The sequence below is a fragment of the Phyllostomus hastatus genome, unplaced genomic scaffold (assembly GCF_019186645.2).
Source record: "Phyllostomus hastatus isolate PE091 unplaced genomic scaffold, TTU_PhHast_1.1 phas_contig_86, whole genome shotgun sequence".
Taxonomy (NCBI): Eukaryota; Metazoa; Chordata; class Mammalia; order Chiroptera; family Phyllostomidae; genus Phyllostomus; species Phyllostomus hastatus.
The window spans coordinates 94,561,171-94,588,475 of record NW_025333977.1 but is presented as its reverse complement, the minus strand read 5'-3'; the positions used below and the strand labels follow the sequence as shown (position 1 = coordinate 94,588,475).

Below are 27,305 nucleotides of genomic sequence, written 5' to 3'. Positions count from 1 at the left end.
TCAAGAAAAAAACAAAACAAAACAAAAAACCCCCAGAACCGTGATCCCAACCTCATGTCTTACACAAAAACTGAGATACACCAGAGATATAAATGTAAAACCTAAAACTTTAACATTAAAAGAAAACATCTCAGGGAAAATTTTTAGACTGGATATACAAAGCAAGAACTATGTAAGAAAAAGAATGGTAAATTAGGTTTCATCAAAATTTATATTTTTAAAAGATTTTATTTACTTATTTTTAGAGAGTGGGGAAGGGAGGGAGAAGAGAGAAAGAAACACCAATGTGTGTTTACCTCTCATGTGCCCCCTACCGGGGACCTGGCCCACAACCCAGGCATGTGCCCTGACTGGGAATCCAACTGGTGACGCTTTGGTTTCCAGGCTGGCGCTCCATCCACTGAGCCACACCAGCCAGGGCAGGTTTCATCAAAATTTAAAATCTCCAGCCCTAGCTGGTGTGGCTCAGTGGATGGAGCACCAGCCTGGAAACCGAAGGGTCACCGATTCCCAGTGTGGGGGCATGAGAGAGGCACCTGATTGATGTTTCTCTCACAAATCAATGTTTCTCTCCCTCTCCTTCTTCCTTTCCCCTCCCCTTCTCTCTAAAAGTAAATAAATAAAATCTTTAAAAATAAAATAGAAAAGCAATAGACTGAGAGAAAACAACCACAAAACATAGATGTCACAGAAGACTTATATCCAGAACAAACCAATAAGCCTTTCTTTACTCTAAATCTTTTAATTTTTTTAATCTTCACCTGAAGATGTTTTTTTTCATTGCTTTTAGAGAGGAAGGGAGAGAGAAAAAAGCTTGGATGTGAGAGAGAAACATCAATTGGCTGCCTCCCATACCCATCCCAGTCTGGGATAGAACCCTCAACCATTTGTTTCCAACATAAATGGAAACATACGGGACCATGCTCCAACCAGCCAAGGCACATGGGCTAGGGCTTTCAGTTACATCATTCACCCATTTCTCTAAGGAGCTGGTGGGGTCTTTCTCTTACTGATTCATAGAAGAAGCCCTTTAAAGAAAATTACTTCTGTGATATTGCTAATTATTTCCCAGTTTACTATTTTTGTTTTTACATTGCTTCTATTTACACATGCAAAATTATTTTTCTTTTTACATAATTGAATTAATTTTTTTATAGCATCTGAGTTTTAAGTTGTACAAAGAATATACTTCACTACCCTGGCATTTTCTTTTTAAAGTTCTTTTACAGAGACACCTAGCAGACTTCTGGTCAATATGGACGTGTAGATATACATGGTTCACCTCCTTGTACAACCATATCAAAACTGCAACTAAACTATAGAAAAAAAATCACTCAGAACCATCAGATATCAAGTTGAACGCAAGTCTGACAACTATGGAACTAAAGAAACCACATCCATCCAGGCTGGTAGGAGACATGGAATGGGCTGGTCGTACACCTACATGTGGTAGATAAAAATCCCAGAAGGATATCTCGGGAATGAGGGGTCCCAGTCTGACATCAGGCTCTCCAGCCCAGGGTTCCATGCCAGGAAGATAAGTCATCATAACTTCTGGCTACAAAAACCAGTGGAGATTGAGTTGGTGGAAGAAACTACTGGATTCCTACCCAAGCAGTTCCTCTTAAAGGGTGCTCTCAGACTTACTCAGACTCACTCCCTCTGAGCTCTGGCACCAGGGTAGAAGCCAGAAAGGGCCCAGTGGCATACAGGTAGGAACTGAAGTGTCTGGCATCAGGACAAGAGCTGAGGGACAACATTATTCCAGACAGAAAGATGCACAGAGGCCACTGATCCTTTTCTGAAAGATCCCCAGACAGAGCCACAGAGTCAGCAGGTAGGTACCATATCAGAGACTCCATCAACCTGGCTCACATTGTTTGCTCTGCTCTGGAGATCCCCAGAGACTCTATACCACCCAACTAAAGGGCCCAGCCAAGTTGCTTTTCCATTTGAATGGCTGGTCTTCACTCATGCTTCACAACATCCTACATCCTCTCAAATAAGCAACAGCCAGCCTCAGTGAGTCCCTAGCCCCTGTACCTCTTGCTAAGTGATTCCAAACCTGGCACTAGCAACAGCCAGCCTTGGATCACAGCTTGGCTTCGCCTGGGGACCTCAAAGCCCAGCACAAGTAGCAGCAACCTCCAGGTTGCTTTGTAACTAATGCTGGGAAGCCTGAGAGGAATATTGGTGGTGGCTGACTTGTCTGCACCACCCAGGAAACCACAGAGCCTATATACCTAGTGAACAGCTACAGACCACATCTGAGCTCCACCACACTGCCTCTGCACAGCTGATCCTCCACAGAGCACAAGTTGGTGGTCAGTGGTCACAGAAAGTACTTACAACTGACTGGCCTGGGTAAATCCCTCCCATTGACCTCCCAATAGCAATCAAGGCTCAACTACAAGAGGAGGATGTACTCAGCCTACAAGATAGACACATCTCAAGTACTCAGCTTGGGTGATAGGAGAGGCTGAGCCACTGGACCCTACAAGAAACCTACTACATTAGGCCACGCTACCAAGATGGGGAGTCATAGCAGCTCTACCTAATACATAACAACTCAGGGAGGCTGCCAAAATGAGACAGAGAAACATGGCCCAAATGAAATAACAGATCAAAACTCCAGAAAAAGAACTAAACGAAATGAAGATAAGCAATCCATCACATGCAGAGTTCAAAATACTGGTTATAAGGATGCTCAAGGAACTTAGTGAGAACCTCAACAGCATAAAAAAGACCCAGTTAGAAATGAAGGATACACTAAGTGAAATAAAGAACAATTTAAAGGGAAACAATACTAGAATAGATGAGGCCAAGAATCAAATCAATGATTTGGAACATAAGGAAGCAAAAATCAACCAATCAAAACAACAAGAAAGGAAAAAATTCCAAGAAAACTCCATGGATAGTGTAAGGAGCCTCTGAGACAACTTCAAGTGCATCAACATTCATATCATCGGGTTGCCAGAAGGAGAAGAGAAAGAGCAAGAAACTAGAAATCTAATTAAACAACAATGAAAGAAAACTTCCCTAATTTGGTGAAGGAAACAGACATGCAAGTCCAGGAAGCTCAGAGAGTCCCAAACAAGATGGATGCAAAGAGGCCCACTCCAAGACACATCATAATTAAAATGCTAAAGGTTAAAGATAAAGAGAGAATCTTAAAAGCAGCAAGAGAAAAGCTGTTAGTTCCCTACAGGGGAGTTCCTATAAGACTGTCAACCAACTTCTCAAAAGAAATATTCAAAGTCATGAAAAGCATGGACCTACAGCCAAGATTACTCTATCTAGCAAAGCTGTCATTAGAATTGAAGGGAAGATAAAGAGCTTCCCAGATAAGGTGAAGTTAACAAAAAACTAAGGAAGTTCATCATCACTAAATAATTATTATAAAAAATGTCAAAGGGACTTATTTAAGAAAAAGATAAAAACTACAAACAATAAAATGGCAATAAGTACGTATGTATCAATAACTGAATCTAAAATACAAACTAAGAAAACAAGAAGAACAGAGATAGGATCATGGATATGGACAGCGTTTTTTAATGGTTGCCAGATGGGAGGGGGTTGTGAGAGAGTGGGTAAAGAGGTGAGGGGATTAAGAAGTACAAATAGGTGGTTACAGAATAGTCACGGGGATGTAAAGTACAGCATATGGAATATAGCAGCCAAAGAACTTACACATATGACCTATGGACTTTGACGATGGTGTGTGGATGCCTGAGGGAGTGGGGGGTGCTGGGTGGACAGGAGCAAAGAGGGAAAAATCAGGACAACTATAATAGCATAATCTATAAAATACAATTTTTAAAAATTTCTCTTACGAATTCTCTTAGCACTTTCACTGTTTCATTTTGTTGCTTCTAAATTCTTATTCTATAATTTATCTTAATGTAATCTAATTTACTGAGTACTTAATTCTTCTATTTTTCATGTTTTTCCTTAATAATAAAGACCTTTATGGCTATAAGCTTTTTCTTCAAAACAGCTCTCCATAGTGGTTGGTAGATGTATTCCCTTTCTATATCTTTGTAGATAGTTTGTACAAAATTTTGTTTCAGATCCAAGTAATGGTTATATCCAGTAATGTGTTTATATGTAAAATCTTCAAATTAAGATTTTTAATCCCCTTTAATTATTTATTTCAATTAGGTTGAATTGTGATCAAGAAATAATATAAGTAATAATTTTCTCTGTAGCCATGTACACAATCAAGTTTTACAAATTTTCCTTAGAGGAATAAATGTATATTTTCTTTTGAGGGGAATAAAGATCTAGGACAGGGTTGTCCAACCTTATGGCACCCCTGGGCCATACCGGAAAAAGAAGAGTTGTCTTGGGCCACACATTACATATGCAAACACTAATGAAGACTGGTGAGCAAAAAAAAAAAAAGGTCTGTGCATAATTTTGATGATATCCATCACCACAGATAATCAAAAAAGTCCTCACATAATACTCCTATTATGCAGTGGCCCTTTTGGTAATCTTTTAAAATGGCCAAGCAGATCCCAACTTCATGATCACTAATATACAAAATGTACATATCAAAGTAATAAAACTAAATAATGTTTTAAGTAAATGTATGATTTTGTGTTGGGCCACATTCATAGCCATCCTGTGTCGCATGTGCCCTGACTGGGCATTGAACCCAGGACCTTTCAGTTTATGGGATAATGCTCCAACCAGCTAAGCCACGCCGGCCAGGGCTACCCTCTTTTCTAATATAAACACCATCGTCCAGCCAGCAGTACAAGCCACATATGTGGAAGTCACTTTTCACACTTCCTTCTCCTTCATCTCCATAACCAACCCATCACCAAATCCTGTTAATTTTACTTCCTAGATCACACTCATATTTGGGTATATCTCCCATCTCTCTTGCTACCATTCTAATCCCAAATACCATCAATATGTCATGGCCTCCTATTCTACCCACATCAACTTTGTTCCCACATTCATCCATCTTCTTCAGTGCTGCTAGACTTTAAATGGCATGGTATCATCTAAAACCTTTCAACAGATTCCTATACAATTAAGATAAAATCAAAACACAGACCCTAAGGCCCTACATCTCTGGATCAGGTCCACTTCATACCAGTCTCTTCTTTGCTCTCTGCACTTCAGCTACACTAGCTTTCTCCCATGCTTCTACCATCATATATAATGATTATCACTTACTGCGTATTTACCATGTACCTACTAGTTTACATGTGTTATCTCATTTATCCTCACAAGGTAAATACTATTGATTTTTACAGATGTGGAAACAGTGGCTTATAAAAATTAAATAATTTGCCCAAGGTCTTACAACTAGTTAAGAGGCTGAACTAGGATCTGAACTCAGGTCTGATTCCTGAGTTCATTATATCTATTTCCCCAGATTTATACTCTTCAACCACATTTCATTTATCTTGGCACTACTAAGATGCCTCACATAGCAATATTCAATCAGGTGTTTTTGTACTTTGCAAAATGTTATCTCCAGCCCTAGCTGGTGTGGCTCAGTAGATTTGAGCACTGGTCTGCAAATTGAAAGGTCACTGGTTCAATTCCCAGACCGGACACATGCCTGGGCTGCGAGCCAGGTCCCCAGTTGGGGGTATGCGAGAGGCAACCAACGGATGTTTCTGTTGCACACTGATGTTTCTCTTCCTTTGTCTTTCCCTTTCCCTCTTGCTGAAAATATATAAATAAAATTTTTTTGTTTTAAATTTATCTCCATCCACGACTACTTAAGACAAGACTCAGTCTTAACTTCTCTCACCCACAGGTGGCAAACACAAGGCCTGTGGGACAAATCCGGCCCTCCACCTTGTTGTTTCTGGCCCGGCACCTTGTTTCTACCCAGCAGCAGCGCCGAGCTCTCGCTTAACTGGCTTAACTGTTAACGAGTAGTTACATTTACCCAGTCCTAAAATTTACATTCCACGCTTTGAAGGCAACTGGGAGGCTGATGTGGCCCCCGGTGAAAATGAGTTTGACACCCCTGCTCTAATCCATCCAGTATAAAAAGTACAAAGTTATAATATCTCTAGGCCTATGACTATAGAATTTGAAATTGTTGGTAATTTTCTCAATATATCAAAAACAGAATATAAATGGTCTTTTTTAATGTTTCTGGGATAGTCAATGAATACAGATACCATATTTTGCTCTGAGTAACACACTGCCGTGTATACCCCGCACCCACAATTTTGGCCCCAACTTTTAGGAAAAATATTTTGTTTTAATTGCTTAATTCAATTTGAATTATTTAGATACTTTTTAAAAATATTATACAGGAATTTCAGCATTTATTTTTTAACATATTATGGTAAAAAATTCATGTAACAAATAATTACAAAACACAAGAACAGATACAAGGTATTTCAGGTACTACCCATGTACAATGTGTGTCCTTATTTTTCCCCACAAAAATTTGGGCAAAAAAGTGTTCATTATACACAGCAAAATACTGTAAATTAAGATAAGACTTCTGGCTGAGATGGAGGTGTAGTTAAATATACTTTGCGTGCTTGCACAACCAAAAGAAGGACAAGAACTAATTTAAAAACAAAACACAACCAGAACTGCCAGAAAGGTGAACTCTATGGAAGTCTGACAACCAAGGAGTTAAAGAAGAAACAGTTATCCAGACTGGTGGGAGTGGCAGAGACAGGCAGTCGGGGTGGAGAGGATTCTCTGCAAAGCGGTGGCTGGAAGACCTGGCAGGCCAACATTTGTGTGCAGGTAAAATGGAAGGAGTAACTGTGGAGGGAGACAGACCATGCAACCCAAGGTTCCAGCATAGGAAAATAAAGCCTCAGAAATCTCTGGCTGTAAAAATCTGTGGGAAATGCTACAGCAGGAGAAATTCCCAGGCACACAGCAGAGTTCACTGGAGAGACCCACAGGGTCCTAGAACATACACAAGTCCATACACCTGGGAATCATAACCAGAAGGGCCTAATTTGCTTGTGGGAAGCAGGGGAAGTGACTGGAAGCTTGCCAGGCACCAAGCAAGCAGCCTTGTTCCCTCTCTGACCCCTCCCTCACATACAGCACCACAATACAGCAATGGGGGTTGCCATGCAGTGGCAAATACCTATGGCTCCACCCTTTACAGTGTAAGAGGCATGTGGAGACAAAGAAATATGGCCCAAATGAAAGAACAGATCAAAGCTCCAAAAATGGAACTAAGCAATGAAGAGAGAGCCAACCTACCAGATGCACAGTTCAAAACACTGGTAATTAGGATGCCCACAGAAATGGTTGAGTATGAATGAAAAATAGAGGAAGAAGTGAAGACTATGCAATGTACAATAAAGAGAAATATACAGGGGACCAGCAGTAAAGGGAAGAAAACCAAGACTCAAATCAACGGTTTGGACCAGAAGGAAGAAATAAACATTCAACCAGAGCAGGATGAAGAAACAAGAATTCAAAAAAATGAGGAAAGGCTTAGGAACCTCTGGGACAACTTTAAACGTTCCAACATCCGAATCATGGGGGTGCCAGAAGGAGAAGAGGGAGAGCAAAAAACTGAAAACTTATTTGAAGAAATAATGAAGGAAAGCTTTCCCAATCTGGTGAAGAGATAGGCATACAAGCCCAGGAAGTTCAAAGAGTCCCAAAGAAGTTGCACCCAAGGAGGAACACACCAAGGCACATCATAATTAAGTTACCCAAGGTTAAGGATAAGGAGAGAATCTTAAAAGCAACAAGAGAAAAGGGAAGAGTTACCTACAAAGGAATTCCCATGACTATTGGCTGATTTCTCAAAAGAAACCTTGCAGACAAGAGAGGACTGGAAAGGAGTATTCAAAGTCATGAAAGGCAAGGACCTACATCCAAGATTACTCTATCCAGCAAAGCTATAGTTTAGAATGGAAGAGCAGATGAAGTGCTTCCCCGACTAGGTCAAGTTAAAGTTCATCATCACCAAGCCCTTATTACATAAAATGTTAAAGGGACTTATCTAAAAAGATGATAAAAAATATGAACAGTAAAATGACAACAAACTTACAACTATCAACAAATAAACCTGAAAACAAACTAAGCAAACAACTAGAAAAGGAACAGAATCCCAGAAATGGAGATCACATAGAGGGTTGTCAGTGGGGAGGGGGAGGAGGAAGAGGGAAAAGGTACAGGGAATAAGAAGCATAAATGGTTGGTACAAAATAGACAGGGGGAGGTTAACAACAGTACAGGAACCCTGGTTGGTATAGCTCAGTGGATTGAGCACCGGACTGTGAAGCAAAGGGTCGCCCGTTCAACTCCCAATTGGGGCACCTGCCTGAGTTGTGGGCCAGGTCCCCAGTGGAGGGCAGGGGTGCACAAGAGGCAACCACACATTGATGTTTCTCTCCCTTTCTTTCTCCCTCACTTCCCTTCTCTCTAAAAATGAATAAATAAAATCTTTAAAAAAGAAAAGAATAGTATAGAGAATGGAGAAGCCAAAGAACTTGTATGTATGACCCATGGACATGAACTAAGGCTGGTGCAGAATGAAGGGGGGAGGTGAGGTGCAGGACAGAAAGGAATAAAGGGGAGAAAAAAAATGGAACAACTATATAGCATAATCAATAAAATACATACATACATGCATGCATACACACACACACACACACACACACACACACACACACACACACACACACACACACATATATATATATATTCTTCCCTGGCTGGTGTAGCTCAGTGGATTGAGCATGGGCTGTGAACCAAAGGGTAGCCAGTTCGATTCCCAGTCAGGGCACATGCCTGGGTGGCAGGCCAGGTCTCCAGTGGGGGCCATGTGAGAGGCAACCACACACTGATGTTTCCCTGCCTCTCTTTTTCCCTCCCTTCCCCTCTCTCTAAAAATAAATAAATAAAATCTTTTAAAAATAAAATAAACTTTTAAAAAAACAAAGACTGAAAGGAATTTTAGGGATTACTCTAATTTATTATTTTGATAAATAAGCAATCTAAAGCCCAAATTAAATGTCTTGTCCAAGTTGCACAATAAGGTAACAGTAATGCAAACCATTAACTTTCTGCCCAGTGGTTGTTATATCATGCTCCAATCAAGTAGATAGACTAATGTTACTAGTGTCTTGTCTTTTGAACAAGATTTAAAAGAACCAATAAAAAACTGTCACATTAAACAGTCTGTTTCTAATTAATATCATGTTAGTAATAAAGTTCTTATCCTTCCACTCAAAGTGACTTATCACTTGCATTTTAAATTTAGAATAAAGAGTAGTAAAGAGAATACCTTTTTAGTCCACCTTTTTACTCCATTATATCCTTTGGTTACCAGCTGTCTATGAAAAAAGCTGTTGAAGAAGTGAACCTAGAAGAGACAGCAAATATAAGCACCAAAATTATATTAGTCTGTGCCCAGGTTTAACTAAAAAAATGGAAATTTAAAAATCCTTGAATATACTATAGACAAAATAATGTTTCTTCTTTAAAATAATAACCAAAAATACAGAAAATATATTACATGGTTCACAGAAGATTCTGTTCCAAATTTCCATTAGAATGACCATACAGCTGTTATCTATAGTTAGAGCTGGAATGGGCAGTAAGTAGATTATCTGAATCCAATCAAGCAGAGAAGCAAGCTGACAAATTTCTCTAAATTAGGTGATCAAGGTAAAAGAAGCTATGATATGATTACTTTGAACTAAAGGGATATAGATTAGAAAAACTAACCTCATATGAAGAAAGTGAATTTGAAGACACTTATTGTCATAACAACTGTAAAAAGGCCTTTGCTTAATCACTTCTAGCATTGAAAGAATTACTCTGGTCATTTGGAACATCATGTCCTGCATCCTTGGCTTCAAATTTCTGGCTTATAAATTAGTATCAGCTCACCTGAGATAGTAAAGTATTGTAGTCTAAGTGTTTACCCAGTAACTTTGACTTACTTGTGATGAAAAAATTGTTCTCTTACTGCTGAGGTTCTCAGGATGTGGTCACCAGACCGCATGCATTATCAGCATTACCTGGGAACTTGCCAAAATGCAATTTCTGAGGTCCTACCCCAGACCTATTGAAGCACAAACTGTGAGGTTGGGGCTCAGCAATCTGGTTTTATAAATCTTCCAGGGATTCTTAGGCATATTTATTTTGAGAACCATGAAGCTTATGATATAGATAAAACAGAGCTTATAGTAGCTATCTCTAGAGCAGAGATACTTGAACTTTGTATGCATCAGAATCATGAATGCAATATGACAGACTAGTCTCATGATTCCAATTTAAAATGCATAACATGTTTGTAATTTTTTAAAAATTTTTTATTTATTTATTTTTAAAGAGATGGGAAGGGAGGTAGAAGAAGAGGAAGCAAAACATGGAGGGGTGAAAAATATATCGACTGGTTGCCTTTCACACACTCCCAAATGGGGACCTGGTCCGTAATCCAGGCATGTGCCCTGACTAGGAATCAAACCAGCGACCCACTGGTTTGCAGGCCAGTGCTCAAGCCATTGAGCCATACCAGCCAGGACCATATTTGTAATTTTAAGTAGGAAGTTGTAACATTTTGTCTATATTCATAAATAGTGTTGGAATCTGAAATTCATTACATCACCTGATTAAACCATTAGACTTGTAAAAGTTTATAAAGTACTTTGAAAGGTTTTGCTTGTTGAAATTAGAGGCTGTTCACTAAACAATCTGTATACTCAAAAAGAAAACATATTAAATTTAAAAATAGTTTTAATATATTCCCTAAGTTCTTAAGGGAATTTTACAACTTAAGGGATTCAGTTTGTATTTGAACTGAGTAGCATAGCAAAAATTAATCCAAGAGCCTTGGCTGGTGTGGCTCAGTGGATTGAGCACTGGCCTGTGAACCAAAGGGTCGCTGGTTCAATTCCCAATCAGAGCACAAGCCTGGGCTACAGACCAGGTCCCCAGTAGGGGCTGCGCAAGAAGCAACCACACATTAATGTTCCTCTTTCTCTCTTCCCCCTCCCTTCTCCTCTCTCTAAAAATAAATAAAATATTTTAAAAATAAAAGATTAATTCAAGATAAAGTTAAAATAAAACACTACCATTTTTTTTAACCCTCACCCTGAAGGACATTTTTTCTTTCATTGCTTTTAGAGGGTTAGGAAAGCAGAGAAGTAGAGAGAAACATCTAAGCGAGAGAATAGCATCAATTGGTTACCTCCCTTACATGCCTGGACTGGAGATCAGAGATTACACGTGTCCAGGCTGGAGTCGCATATGACCATGCCCAGACCAAGGATTGAATCAACAACCTAGGTATGTGCCCTGACTGGGAATCGAACCTGCCACCTTTCAGTTATGAGATGATGATCCAAACAAGCCACACTGGCGCAGGTACTTTACCACTTTTTAAAGAGAACAAGACTACGTTAAATTCAAAAGCTTAAAGCAGTCTTAACTGGTGTGGCCCAGTTGGTTGGGCATCATCACAGGCAAAGCAAAGGGTCACTGGATCAATCCTGTTCAGGGCACATGCCTGATTTGCTGGTCAGTCCCCAGTCGGGGCATGTACAAGAGGCAATGCACTGATGTTTCTCTCACACATGAATGTTTTTCTCCCTCTCTTTACCCCTCCCTGCCACGCTAAAAAATTATTCAATCAATTAATTAAAAAGCTTAAACAAACATTCCCTTTTATGCATCTTCTACCAAAAAAAATTTCCTTAAGATATCAACAAACACACTCTATTTATGTATTTACTTTTTTAGAGAGAATGGAAGGGAGAAAGAGAAAAACATCAACTGGTGGCCTCTCCCATGCCCCCAAATGGGGACTTGGCCTGCAACCCAGGCATATGCCCAGAGCAGGAATCAAACTAGTGACCCTTTGGTTTGCTGGACAATGCCCAACCCACTGAGCCACACCAGTCAGGGCTAACATACTCAATTTGAAACAAATAAGGAAGGTAACACTGGCATCATAACTTCCTTATGCAGAAGTGATTTCACAAAATGTAAGCCCCATCCCAGCACATGATCAAGACGAAATGTAACCCTTTTTATCTTTTTTTTTAAAGATTTGGTTTTTTTAGAGAGAGAGAAAGGGAGGAAGAGAGGGAGAGACACATCAATATGTGAGAGAAACATTGATGGGTTTTGCCTCTCGTACACGCCCCAACCATGGACAGGGCCCATAACCTAGGCATGTGACCTGAACAGGAATGTAACCTGCAACCTTTTGCTCTGTAGCACAACACTCAACCATTTGAGCCACACCAGTCAAGAGTGTAACTCTTTTTAAAAAATCTCAGGAATATCAGCCCCAGCCAGTGTGGCTCTGTTGATTGGATGACGCCTGCAAAATGAAAGGTTGTGGGTTCAATTCCCAGTCAGAGCACACACCTGGGTTGCCAAGTTCAGTCCTGGGTCAAGGTACATGCAAGAGGCAATCAACTGATGTCTCTCTCACACTGATGTTTCTCTCACTCTCTTTCTCTCTCCCTTCTCCTCTCTCTAGAATCAATACAAGAAAAAAAAATCTAAGGAATATCAAATAATTACATAAAGGTTTTTTGTTGTTGTTTTTTTTAAATAAGGACTCTCCTAAAGAAGAGTAAGTTTTCACTTACTTTGTCTGGCACTGCATCCATTATCAGCTCACCATACATATTAATGACCTATAAAAAGTCAACATAAAACCAGCTTACTAACCCTATACAACTCAAAACATCCCACTAAGAATGAATAACATAATATACTGCTAACAATTATCAAACCTTTTGGATAGTAAGGTTAGTAAGTCATTTCAGTAAAGAATAAAGAATCCTTGATTCCAAAAGATAATTGTGAGGCCAATCCAGAAGTTATCAATTATATTTTATTGTCCAATGTCCTCTGCAACTTTCCCATGATGGGAACCTACAATACACTCACCTGGTCATTCAGCCAATTCTGACCATCCAGTGTCGCCAGGTCATCCATATCCAGCATGTGCTTATTGTAAAAGACACGGAAGTTGCATTTTTGATGTGTGGCCCGATAGTTCGTTATTTCCCTATTGATAAACGGTTTTCTGAAACAGAAAGATTTTGAAATAAAAGGTTAAAAACATAAGTTCTGCTCTATTTATTCCTAAATCTTTAACCATAAAAAATCACACATACTAAGAATTTTATTTTAAAGGGCTTAACTTAGGCATCATTGACAAACCTATTAGAAAAGTCTTCATTAAAGACATCTTTTAATCTTCCAAGGACATCTTTTTCACTGAGTGGGACCAAACTGCCATATTTCTTCATAACCTCATCTAGAAATCCTTAAATAAAGAAAGAAAAATTAAGATGGAAAAAGCCATTTTCAGCAAAGTCATTCTCCTAATACTTAACCTCTACATAATACTTAACACATATTTACTCTATATTACTACATATATTATTTTAAAAATCTGGACAAAGCCAAAGAGGGTAGGTTCGAAGGTGGGAGGCAGGGATGGATGGAGTAAAGGGGTGTGGTGAGGTGAAAATGGAGACAACTGTACTTGAAAAACAATTTTAAAAATCTTTTAAAAGTTATGTTTTATAAACAAATTAAATGAATTAGGCCTTCACCATTCCAATCTAGAGAAATGCTCTAAGGCATCATTTCCCATTGGATTTCTAAGCTACAATACTAATGCACTATTAGGAGAAGGAATGGCTAGCTAAAACTAAAGGTTGACATCTTTCAGATTCTACCTTACAGTAGAATCCTATCTCCTAAAGAGTGAAATCTAAAGGGATTAATTGGGGGGGGGTGGGCAGAGCAGAAGAGAGCAAGGAAGGAGGGGACTGAGACGACTCTAATTGGACAATAAATAAAGAACTTAATTACCTGATTAAATGTGTCTATCACATTTGTTAATGGAACAAATTATATATTTAAAAATCACAATTAGAGCAAGTTAATTGTTGAGATGATTGTCAAAGTTTCATTTGGTAAAGGTTAATTTTGTCTCACAGCATGGGACAAATTCTAAGGCATTATTAATATCATATAATTTGATAGCATTATACCCTGAATAGCACTATAAGGTAAGTTTAACTGGATAATAGCTGTTGAAGCTTATTTTAAGAAGAAAAACAGAATTAAGGATAACTTCTTGGCCAGAATATAGCAGTCTTCAGGTCAATTTAGGTCACATGTATATGTATTTTAATGGCTTCCAAAAGGATCCAGTGAATATACCTAAAAAGGCCCTACAGAATAAAACCAGGACATTATTCCTAAGTAAACACAAAGAAACGGAAACTGAGGGAAGGTTAAGAGGCTCACAGAAGTGCAGGCATGACTTGTGCTCAATGCATCAGTTTGACAATCAAGTCTACTAGGTTAACGTGGGGAAAATAAGGACAATAGCTATTTATTTTACCCAGCTCCGGACTTTTTTTTGAGAGAGTGAAACACCCAATTTGTTGTTCCACCCATTACATATTCATTGGTTGCTTCTTGTATGTGCCCTGACCAGGGATAGAACCTGCAAACTTGGTGTATCAGGATGATGTGTTAACCAACTGGGCAACCCAGCCAGGGCTACTATTTCTTATCTTATAGTTATTTAAGTATAATTTTGTATCTACATGGGAGAATGGGTCCAAACAGAAGATAAGGAATTCCAACATTTGAGAAACTGCATTTAAGGAACAAATTTTATATAAAAATAAATGCCCCTAACAACAACAAAAAAGACTCAACTTTAGGACCGGCAACCTTCAATGAGACTTCTCAAATAAGAAAGCAGGCTTGGCTATCATGGGGATATGTACTTCAATTCCAAACGAGTATTAAAGAGGTGTCCTTGCTAACACTGTTATCTCTGCATGGTAGTATTTTGGGGATTTTAAGTTGTTATATTTTTCCCCTCTTACCTATATTTTTGTTTTCACTTTCAGATGATAAATATGGATTCCTAATGCATAGAAAAGCCCTACCAGAATCTTCAAGAACCCTAGATGACAATGTTTCACTGATGCACACCATTTACTCATTGGGACCAGAAGTAAAACAACAGTTAAAGAGCACTTGCCATAAACCAAGCACTAGCATATCTCACTTCATCCTTGTAAATACCCTATCTGTTAGACAGTATCACTATTTTACAAATGGAGACACAAAGCTTAGGGAGGTTAAGTAACTTTCCCAAGGACTCTTAACTAGCATATGTAGGTCACAAAACCACAGAAACTGAGCAGCTAGCTCTTACGCTGTGCCACCTCCAAATCAAGAAATACCTATTATTTTTGCTCTACGACTTGTTCATCTTTCCCTTTTAACACTTGTGAGCCAAGAATTACCCAGAAAACAGACTTAAAATGAGAGTTAAATTCATATTTCTTAATCCACTTGCTATCACCAAACTAATGAAGTAAAAAGGAAAAGTGCATTTGAAATATAATTTATTTTACTTTAAAAGTACTAAAATTTCAATATAACCAAGAAACAAAGTATAGGGGAATTTCGGTCAAGAATGTGGCAGAAACAGACATGGCTTGCCTCTTTGCAAAACTGCATCAAAATCACAACTAAAATACAGAACAAGCATCACTCAGAAATGTCAGAAATTAAGGTGAATGGAAGTCTGACAATTACAGAAGTAAAGAAACCACATCCATCCAGAGTGGTAAGAGAGGCACAGATGCCAAACAGGGTGGTCCCACACCCACGTGGATAAAAACTCAAGAGGGATATCTTGGGAATGAGAAATCCTAGACCCACACCAGGTTCCTAGCCAAGGACTCCAGTGCCAGGAAGGTAAGTCCCCACAAGTTCTTGCTGCAAAAACCAGCAGGGATTTAGTTGGTGGAAGAAACTTCTGGAGCCCCAAGCAGTTCCTTTTATAGAACCTACACACGGACTCATCTACTCAGACTCACTCCCTTTGAGCTGCAACACTAGTATAGCAGCTTGAAAGGCACCAGTGGTATACAGGGAGAAACTGAAGTGTCTGGCACCTGGGTGAGCAGAGGCCATTGACCCTTTGCTAAACCCTTCTCTCACTGAGCTGGTAAGCAGTGCCATATCTGAGACTTCATCAACCTGGCTAACACTGTTTGACCCACCTAGGAGATCCCCAGAGGCTCTGCCCCACCCAATTTATGGGCCACCTCAAGTTGCTTTTCCATAAGAATGGCTGGTCTTGGTTCCTAAATCCTATCAAACAAGCAAGAGCAGGCTTCTGTGAGCTCTAGTGGAAGCCAGATTAGATTCACAGCTTGGCTTTGCCTGGGAATCTCCAAGCCCAGCACAAACAGCCACCATCTCAGATTGCTTTGCAGCTCAGGCAGTATGTCCTGGGCAAACACACTGGGGATTGACCTCAACTCGCACTACCTGGGAAACCCCAGGGCCAGCACACCCAGTGGACACCTACAGACCATGCTGGAACACCACCACCCTGCCCTTGAACAGCTGATCCTCCAAAGAGGGCGGAGGTTGGTGGTCAGTGGTCATAGAGAATATTGCAGCTGAATGGCGTGGGTAAATCCTGGCCAATGATCTGTCAACAGCAATCAAGGCTCAACTACAAGAGGAGAGTGTACTCAGCCCACAAGAAGGGCACACTTCGAGTACCCATCTTGGGTGATAGGGGAGGCTGTGCCACTGGACCCTACAGGACACCTACTACATTAGGGCACACTACCAAGACATGGAGTCAAAGCAGCTCTACCTAATACATAGAAACAAACACAGGGAAGCTGCCAAAACTAGGAAACAAAGAAATATTGCCCAAATGAAAGAACAAATCAAAACTCCAGAAAAAGAACTAAATGAAATGAGATAAGCATTTTATCAGATGCAGAGTTCAAAACACTGGTTATAAAGATGCTCAAGGAATTTAGTGGGGACCCTAGCAGCATAAAAAAGACCCAGTCAGAAACAAAGGATACACTAATTGAAATAAAGAACAATTTACAGGGAAACAACAGAAGAGTGGATGAAGTTGAGAATCAAATCAATGATTTGGAAATAAGGAAGCCAAAAACAATCACACAAAAAGAATTAAAATATCCAAAAAAATGAGGATAGTATAAACAGCCTCTGCAACAACTTCAAGAGGTTCAACATTCACATCATAGGGGTGCCATAAGATAAAGAGCAAAAAATTGGGAATCTGGAAAAACAGTGAAAGAAAATTTCCCCTGATTTGGTGAAGGAAATAGACGTGCAAGTCCAGGAAGAACAGAGTCCCAGTTATGATGGCTGCAAAGAGGCCCACTCCAAGACACATAATTAAAAGGCTGAAGGTTCAAGATAAAGACTCTTAAAAGCAGCAAGAGAAGTTAGTTACTAGATGGGAGGGGAGAGGGAGAGAATGGGTGAGGAAGTAAGGGGATTAATAAGTATAAATAGGTAAGTTAACAGAATAGTCATAGGGATTTAAAGCACAGTATAGGAAATGGAGTAGCCAAAGAACTTATATGCATGACCCATGGACATCAACAATGGTGTGGGGATTGCCTGAGGGAATGGGGGGTGCTGGGTGGAGGGGGGCAAAGGGGGAAAAAGTCAAGACAACTGTAATAGCATAATCAATAAAATATAATTTTAAAAAACAGGATAAAATATAGGAAAAAATAAAATAACAAAAAACTACAGTTCAAATTATACTCCATGCTGCAAATACAAAAGATAATAATATAAAAAAATAAAACCTGAGGTGTTACTTTAGAAGTTAAATTACTCAGTTCAGTTCAACTGTGTTGGATTGCTTTTTCTTGAAACAACCCACCCTAAAAATAGAAAAAGGTTCACCATGTTGTGCACATAAGAAATGTAACCACTTGGTTTCTCCAACAAAATACAATACACATGCCGGAAATCAAAAATAAGGAAGGCATAAAATATAAGGATAAATTGCCCCAGCTGGTATAAGCTCAGTGGACTGAGCGCAGGCTTCGAACCAAAGGATCGCCAATTCGGTTCCCAGTCAGGGCACATGCCTTGGTTGCGGGCCAGGTCCCCAGTGGAGGCCAAGTGAGAGGTAACTACACATTGATGTTTCTCTCTCTCTCTTTCTCCCTCCCTTCCCCTCTCTCTAAAAAGAAATAAATAAAGTATTTTTTAAAAAATAAGGATAAATTTAAGGATTATGCAAAACCTAAATAAAAAGCACTATAAGATTCTGTTAGGGATATATAAGTCAATAAATGGAGAAATTCTTTGTTTTTAGACAGGAAAACGCAAATATTGTAATGAACACAATTTTCTTTAAATTAATCTATAAATGTAATATAGTAACAATTAAATGCCATGGTTTAATTGAAAAATATAAATCCAAAATTCATCTAGGGACAAAAGTGTGAGAAATTCCTAGAAATTTTTTAAGAGGATTAAAAAGGAGTGGTGAATAAGGGGCAAGAGAGGAAAAGTTGAGCTAGTTCCATCAAATATAAAGACTACAGGAAGTAAAGCAGAATAGTGCTAACACAGAAATAGACCGAATGGCAGGTACATCTCATAACCATGGGGAAAATACGAATCAATCAATAAACAGCATTAGAACTAGTGACTAAATCTTTTATTCACAGTTGGAATTCATTTTGGTGTAAGGAATGTGGTAGATGTCCATCTTCACTTTTTTTTCCAAATAGCTAAATGTAAAAATGACAATTAATAGTAGAAAATAGGGTTGAACATTTTTATAGAATTTAAACAGGGGGAGGTGGGAGTGGGTAGGGCAGGAGACAGTGGTGGTGGGAAAATGGAGACAACTATACTTGAACAACAATTTAAAAAAGTAAAAAACAAGAATTTAAACAGGAAGTAGTTTTAATTTTGAGAAGTTTTTTCCTAATACATAATCATAAATATTTTAAAATTAAGTGGCAGTTAGCATATAATTCCTTTGGAACTTTTATGCACTTATGAACATGTATTTCTCAAACATGCTAAGTAGTACATTATACTTACTCTTCTTGAAGCTGCTATTTTTTCCCATTCAATACATCACGTTGTTTTTACCTAAGTCAATGCAAAACAACCTAGCAGTCCATTAAATGGATATGCCATATTTTAACTAATTCCCTTTTAATCAACATTTTAGCTGTTACTTTTTGATTCTCTAAATAATGTGCCGATTAATACCTTTGACATAGCTTTGTTCTGTTGTTTCCCCAGAGTACTTGCTAAAAGCCAAATTTCTGGGTCAAAGAACATGAATATCTAAAACTTCCAATTCTTACTTATGGGTTTTATTACATACGTACACAAGATTTTAATGTTTATGGAGTCAAATTGGTGTATTTTTTTTGCTTGTTTCCTATTGTGCTTGATATTAAAATATTTCTCTTGTATTTCTTTTTCTAAAATATATTTTATTGATTATGCTATTACAGTTGTCCCATTTTCCCCTCTTCACTCCCCTCCACCCTGTACACCCTCTCCCATCCAAATCCCCCCTTTAGTCATGTCCATGTGTCATACTTGTAAGTTCTTTAGCTTCTACATTTCCCATACTTTTCTTACTCTCCCCCTATCCATTTTCAACCTACAATCATGCTACTTATTCTCTGTACCTTTTCCCCTTCTCTCCTCCTCCCACTCCCCTGTTGCTAACCCTCCATGTGATCTCCATTTCTGTGGTTCTGTTCCTGTTCTAGTTGTTTGCTTAGTTGGTTTTTGTTTTGCTTTAGGTGTGGTTGTTAATAATTGTGAGTTTGCTGTCCTTTTACTATACATGTTTTTTATCTTCTTTTCTTAGATAAGTCCCTTTAACATTTCATAAAATAAGGGCTTGGTAATGATGAACTCCTTTCACTTGACCTTATCTGAGAAGCACTTTGTCTGCCCTTCCATTCTAAATGATAGCTTTGCTGGACAGAGCAATCTGGGATGTAGGTCCTTGTCTTTCATGAGTTGGAATACTTCTTCCCAGCCCCTTCTTGCCTGTAAGGTCTCTTCTGAGAAATCAGCTGACAGTCTGATGGGAACTCCTTTGTAGGTTACTGTCCCCTTATCTCTTGCTGCTCCTAGGATTCTCTCCTTCATTTTTACCTTGGCTAATGTAATTATGATGTGCCTTGGTGTGTTTCTTCTTGGGTCCAACTTCTTTGGAGCTCTCTGAGCTTCCTGGATTTCCTGGACATCTATTTCCTTTGCCAGAATGGGGAAGTTCTCCTTTATTATTTGTTCAAATACGTGTTCAATCTGTTGCTTTTCCTCTTCCCCTTCTGGTACCCTTATAATTTGGATGTTGGAACATTTCAAGATGTCCTGGAGGTTCCTAAGCTTCTCCTCGTGATTTTGAATTCTTATTTCTTCATTCTTTCCTACTTGGATTTTTTTTTCTTCCTTCTGGTCCACTATTGTTTTGAGTCCCAGTTTCCTTCCCTTTACTATTGGTTCTCTGTGCATCTTCCTTCATCTCTTTTATGGTAACCTGCATTTTTTCATGTAATTTGCACCCAAAATCAACCAATTCTGTGAGCTTCCTGATCACCAGTGTTTTGAACTGTGCATCTGATAGATTGGCTATCTCTTGGTCACTCAAAAAGATGAGTGATCCTGGGGGATTGAGCTGTTCTTCTGTTGGAGATATGTCTCTCTCTCTCTCTTTTGTTTTTTCTTGGTCTGGTCACTCCTATTACAGTGAGGGACGGAGCCTTAGGTGTTCACCAGGGCTGGGCACTCCAGTCGCTAGATTGTGACGTTGTATGTGGGGGCGGGGGGGAACAATGGCAGTAGTTCCCCTCTCCTGGGGCGTCAGTAACCCCCCTGGGATCCTGGGTTGCGCGCTCTGCCCTGGTCCACAATGCTGCCTCACTGGGTCTGCCAGCCACAGCTTACGTACTCAGGGTCTACCGCTGCACTGCAATCTTGGGAGTCCTGGAAGGCTTACACGCTCGGTGGCTTTAGGCGCGCAGTTCTCCCCGATCTCCGCGCGCTGAGACCCACCGCTCTTCCTCTCTGCCTCTCCTACTGGTCTGGATGAACAGGTCTACTTCAACTTCTTGACTGTCCGACTTCCATTCAGATAAACTCTATCAGTTCTGGGTGTTATTCTGCCTCTAAATTGTTGTTGTTCTAATCTTGGTTGTGCGTGGAGGTACAGTGCGTCCACCTATGCCTCCATCTTGCCGGAAGTCCCCTGTATTTCTTTTAACAACTTTACTGAACTATGATTCATATACCACAAAATTCAACCTCTTAAAGTGAACAATTCAGTGATTTTGTATATTCAGAATTGTGCAACTATTACCACTACCTAATTCCAGAACATCCGCATTACTCCACAAAGAAACTTTATACTTATTAGTAGTCACTCCTCATCGTTCTCTCCCCCCAGCCTCTGGCAACCATTAATCTACTTTATATCTCTACGTATTTGCCTACTCCAGACATATCAAATCAATAGAGTTATACAATGTGCAGCCTGTTAGTGCCTGGCTTCTTCCATTTAACATATTTTCAAGGTTCATCCACATTGAAACATACATCAGTATTCCACTTTTTTTTTTTAACAATGCTTGACACATACTAAGCACTCAATACATGCTCATTATTGTTAACATTACTGTCACCATTTTCAGAACCCAGTTCCCCAGGACCATCTTTTTTAATTTTTTAAAAGATTTTGTTTATTTTTAGAGAGAGGAGAAAGAAGGAAGAAAGAGGGAGAGAAACATTGATGTGCAAGAGATACATCTATCGGTTGCTTCACGCACACCCCCAGTTGGGGACCTGGACTGCAACCCAGGCATGTGCCCTGACCAGGAATTGAACCAATAACCTTTCAGTTCACAGGCCAGCACTCAGTCCACTGAGCCACACCAGCCAGGGCTCCATTTCTTTTTGTGGCACAATATTCCATTGTATAGGTATACCAAATTTTATTTATCTGTTCATCAGTTTGTAAACATTTAGGTTATTTCTAATTTTGGGCTATTATGAATAATGATGGTATGAACATTTGTGTACATTTTTTCTTTTTTGTGTACAAGTTTGTGTGTCTTTACTTGTTTCCAATAAGCTAAGTTTAATTCATCTAGAATATGTTGTGATATAGGAATCTACTTCTTTCCTTCCAAAACAGTAGCTACCAGTAATCTCAGTACATAAACCCAGATTATCATATCCTCCTTCAAGTCTTTTAAAATTGTCTAGAATGCACAAAACTCCATATTAATTTTTTCCAGCAATTCACAACTGTCATTGAAAAGCATCCAACTTGGTTTTGAAGGTAGTGACTTTCTTTTTACACTCATATTTCATTGGTTTATGCAATAGTTAATAAAATTATGAAACACAGTAAGTAAACTGAAATAAGTACAATTGGCTCTTGATAAATATATAAATCCACTGCAATGACCATAACATGCAGTTATATTAGGGAAGAGCCAGCATTCCACATACTATGGAACTCAATATTGAATCTGTCTCTTTCATTGTGTTGGTTATTCTCAGATATTTAGATAGATTCTGGGTTCATCTCTACTTGGGTAACTTGATGACAGAGGGAGGGCTATTATGGGCAGTAGCCGTTGTTCTGCCTTGAACAATTTTCAATGGCAGTGCAGATGCTAAAACTCCAAAAACTGTTCTTCTGGGAATGGCTATTTCTCATTCTTGCCAGGAGTTACAAGTAATAGAGCAGTGAGAAGGGGAAATGTCCTGTCTCCCCATCAATCTCCTGTTCTTAGAATTCCAATGCTGTATATCAATTATGTATCTCAGTAAAACAGGGGGGAAAGAATTTCAGCTTGAGAGCAGATATCCTCCTTGCTGATATGTGGCACACGCAGGAAGAGATGCTTTTGTTGAAATTCCCCAAGTACTTGGTCTTTCATCACAGGTCTCCCCTTTCTTCTCCACCTCCACTACCTCCAGAAATGGGAATCATTCAGTGTTGTATCATTTTCCTGCACTAATCCTCCTTCTGTCACTGAGGCTACCCTGTGGACTTTCCCTCTACTTTCTACCTTTTAGAAGTTTCTCAGTTTCTAATTCACCAAAACTCCCCTCCTGGTTTTTGAGTATGGAGATACATATGTGTCTTTAATATACTTTATGCATTACATTACACATTACTAAATGTTAATTCTATAAAAATTCCTACTCCTCATGCCATGCTACTGTTTTACTTTATGCTATATTCAATTTATCAATTGTTTTTCAAGTGCTACATCTATACGTGTAAGTTAAATGGTATTCGTGGGTAAATTCTAACTATTTGAGGTATATGTATCATAGTTCTTCTACTAACCTCATAGTAGGGAAATTTATCTTTCTTCTAGGACAGTATAAACAACAGAAAAAGGTTTTTAAAATTTGATAGGACTCTGTAGTTTGTATTTTGTTGGGGGGTGCTTTTTATACACATTTAATGGTTGGGCAAACGAAGTGTTCAGAATTGTTTAAACCAATAAGAAGGAACTCTCCTAACTCCCCAGAAAAAAGCTTTCATAACAATTTGATATATCTGTCCAGGTATGTCCTAAACAATATATATGTGGACGCATATATACATATAACTCATCCTATATATATGCATATGTATCATTAACAAAATGACATCATTCTGTTTTACAACTTGCTTTTTTCACTTTATATAGACAGTTTTCAATATCAAAATGTAGATCAAATTTATTCCTTAACAGCTTCATAGTATACTATTGCTTGGATGTGCCATAATTTATACTTCCACAGAAACATTTATTTTGGTTGTTGTAAGGAATGTCTCTGTACAAATATATTTGTACTCTTATATCTTGGATAAATTTTAAGAAGGAGAATTAGTCAAAGATTGATGTTACCATATTGTCTTCTAGAAATGTTTATGCCAACTTACTTTATGGGGTGGATTTAGACAACCGGACTTTTAAATGTGATGTAGTAATTTGAAGTCGTCAAGTAAAGACAAATAAATTTTACAATGTAAGAACTGAAATTTTCTGTTAAGCAAAAATATACACAAAGTCAGGTACTGAGCTTTTACCTTTTGGGAGAAAAAAAAACTTAAACTCATAACATTTATAATTAAAACTGAATGTAACATCTTTAACCCAATAGAAAAATAGGCCAAGGAAAATTATATACAAATAAAAAATGGCCAACGAACATAGAATTAATGTTCAAACTTTAAACTTAAATTCTCAAATTAAAACAAACAAACAAAAAAAACCCTCAGGATTTGTAAGACTGGCAAAGTTTACCAAGTGTAAACTGATTCAACTTCCTGGAGGACAATTTAACAATTCTCTTAAAATTTTAAGTGTAATTATTCCTCCTCCACTAATTCTACCAGTAGGAATTTAACTTACAGAAACAACTGCCTAAGTATAAAGAATTAGTTTCAGTGCACCGTTGTTAATAAACAAAAACAACTGGAGGTGACATAAGTCTATTAACCAGGAACTAAATAAACTATGGGACATCTATATCATACAGTAATATAAAAGATTTCAGGAAAAATGTCTAATTGCTTAAAGGGAAACCTATGTATAAAAGAGAAAAAACACCCTCCTAGAAAGGAAATGTGAAGTGAGGGCTGGAGATTGGGGGAGAATAAAGGAAGAGTGCATACCAGAAAGGCAGATGGACAGCTGTTCATCATCCACTGGAGATGTTTTCTGAGTGGTCTTCCCACTTCCCACTTGACTTTCTAGTTTGAGTCTGCTACATGTCAAAGGAGCCTCCAGTGGACTTTTACAATAAGGGTGGTCCAGCAACTTAGAACTAAGAATGTTCTGCTTGAGGGATCCATCCTCATCCATTTGGCATGAGCTCTCTTTCTGAACAGGCTCTTCGGACACAGGCCCATCTATACTACTTACAGATTGATCTACCCCAGACAATGACAATTTTACCCTGTCATCTTTGAGAGTACTTGTCCGATTTTCTTGATCCAGAGTCATAGCTTCTCTGTTGGATTCTGAGATAAACACATTACTAGAATGATGGTCTGGTAAGGAGATGTCATGAATCAGCTCTGGAAACTCCCACTTAGGAGAGGAACAGGGTGACTGGTCCCAGGTGTAAGTGGCACTGCCATTTTGTTGGTCAGGAAACGCTTCACCTAAACTAAGCTCCTTGCCCAAAAAAGGGCTTCCTTTAGTGCAGCCATCAGGCATATGAGAGTTCTTTCCCTTCACCACAGCATTGCTGTCCATACCTGGGAAACACGGTTGATGCTGACAAGAAGGGTCTTTAAGTTCTGGGGAAGAGAACGGGTTGCAACTGCCACCCTCACCGTTCTCCCTAAGGGTCTCTTGATGGTCCCCAGGGACCTGCATCCAGCTTTGCTGGGCTTTTTTTAGCTTGCAGATTTTGCTTTTTGTTCTGAAGTGCTGGGATCTGAGAATCCTGTACCGAAACCTAATCATGGGTAATTTCTCATACATCATAAATGGAGATACTTTTACTCTTCTTTGTTGGTTAAGTTGGAACTTTTTTGCAGTCAGGGGTCCCCCATTCCTGTGGTGCTCCAGCCCTTGGTAGTAGCCATAACAAAAGCGCTTTCTCTTATGCTTGCTCAAAGTGACCACAACGGTACCACTCTCAATTGAACTTTGACTCTCTCCATTAAACGTCATGGGAAAGTCAGAAGCTTGCAGCTCTGTCCTAGGTCTGTGACCAATGGCCTGACCTAAAACATTATTTGCTGACAAGTCAGCAACTGCCTTCAAGAGACTTTTTTCTCCATGGTATTCATGGTCAGAGTTCTTTGTTGATGACAGCAGCTTCTCTGCTTGGAGTTTCAGGAGTGTCCTCGAGGAGGAAACAAAGTGTTTAGTGCCTTTTCTTTTCACCTTAGATGAAAAAGTATTAACATTTTCAGCAGCCACATTCAATTTTGCCTTAGCAAAAAAGGGTTCATCTTGGATCCACGTTTTCTGGATTTGAAGGGCCTTCTTTCTGCACTGGAAATGCCTCAACTGCCTGCTCCAAGTAATTAGCCTTCCCAACTTCGCTTTCAGAATGCACCAGTGCTGGTGAAAGTAGAACTTCTTGAAGCCTCCAAACCCAGTGTTCCACTTCTCAGAAAAGGCTAAGTGGATTCCTTTCCTCCATAGAATTTTCCTCTGTTTTTTCATTTTTCTGATACATAATGAGATCTGGATGTAGCTATAAAGAAGAGAAAGAAAAGTTACATTTCTATCCTAAAAATGAGGTCATAAAGACATATTCACAGAAACGTAAGTTGGAAAATTGAAAAAAAAAAAAAAAAGAGCACAGGAAGTTCAACTTAAGACAATTAGAAATAATGAAATCCTGATATTCAAGGTATTCCCCACAATGAAAGTTGAGGGGGGAAGACGTGAGTACTCTAGCATGACCCTGTTTGCTGTACCTGCTTATGATAAGTTTCAAGAATCATTTCCCAATATTCAGTTTCTGATGGAATAGACAAGGGCAGGGAGTCAGGATAGGATTTCTGAGTACTGGCCCTGTTTCTCATCTGTTAAGTGACTTTATACAGAGTCACCCAAATTCTGCGTTCTCATTGATAAAATAAAGCATGGGAGGGGTGAGGGGACCAGATACCAATTAAGACTAATTCCAGCCCTGGCTGGTGTGGCTCAGAGCACCAGCCTGAAAACTGAATGATGGCTGGTTTGATTCCCCATCAGGGCACATGCCTGAGTTGCAGGCCAGATCCCTAGTTATGGGCATGCAAGAAGCAACCGATCTATGTTTCTCTCCTTCTTTCTCCCAAACATAAATAAATAATTTAAAAAAATCAGAAAGACTGATTCCATTTGTTCCACTGTCCCACAAAGTGAAAGGTCACCGCTTCAATTCCCAGTAAGGGTACATGCCTAGGTTGCAGATTTGGTCTCCAGTTGGGGCACATGTGAGAGGTGACTGATTGATATTTCTCTCTCAAATCATTTCTCTCCCTCTCTTTCTCCCTCCCTTCCCCTCTCTCTAAAAAATAACTATGTATTTTTTAAAAAGGGCAGGTACTTTTGCCTTCCATATAATCATCTACAGACAGATACTCAATAAATGCATGCCATATCACTAATCTCAAAAATACCAGGCTCTGGACTTCCGGCGAGACGGAGGAATAGGTGGACGCACCGTACCTCCTCGCACAACCAAGATTAGAACAATAGTTTACAGACAGAATAACACTCAGAACTGACAGAGGATTTATCTGAATGGAAGTTGGACAGCCAAGAAGATGAAGTAGACCCGTACATCCAGACTGGTAGGAGACGATGAGCTGGGTGGGCGCGGGGCTGGCTTGGGTCAGTGGCGCGAGGAGGTCGGGGAAAATTTGGCATGAAATCAGCGCGACAGCCATCTGGGGCACAAGAACGCAGCGGTGATCCCTGAGTACGCAAGCTGTGCCTGGCCAACTCAGTGAGGCAGCGATT

At 39.2% G+C, this 27,305-nt stretch overlaps 1 protein-coding gene across 3 annotated transcripts in view; it reads right to left on the bottom strand.

Moving 5' to 3' along the window:
* The window catches only part of SENP5 (SUMO specific peptidase 5), a 76,616-nt gene that overhangs the window by 26,888 nt on the left and 22,423 nt on the right, over window positions 1-27,305 (bottom strand). For all 3 annotated transcript variants that reach the window (XM_045851069.1, XM_045851071.1, XM_045851070.1), the window contains exons 2-6: window positions 24,506-26,046; window positions 13,159-13,264; window positions 12,883-13,021; window positions 12,579-12,626; window positions 9,257-9,334 (exon numbers count right to left, since the gene is read on the bottom strand). In XM_045851069.1, the coding sequence (XP_045707025.1) occupies window positions 9,257-9,334; window positions 12,579-12,626; window positions 12,883-13,021; window positions 13,159-13,264; window positions 24,506-26,015 (1,881 nt within the window). In that variant the 5' untranslated portion in view covers window positions 26,016-26,046. The remainder of the gene's footprint in view (window positions 1-9,256; window positions 9,335-12,578; window positions 12,627-12,882; window positions 13,022-13,158; window positions 13,265-24,505; window positions 26,047-27,305) is intronic.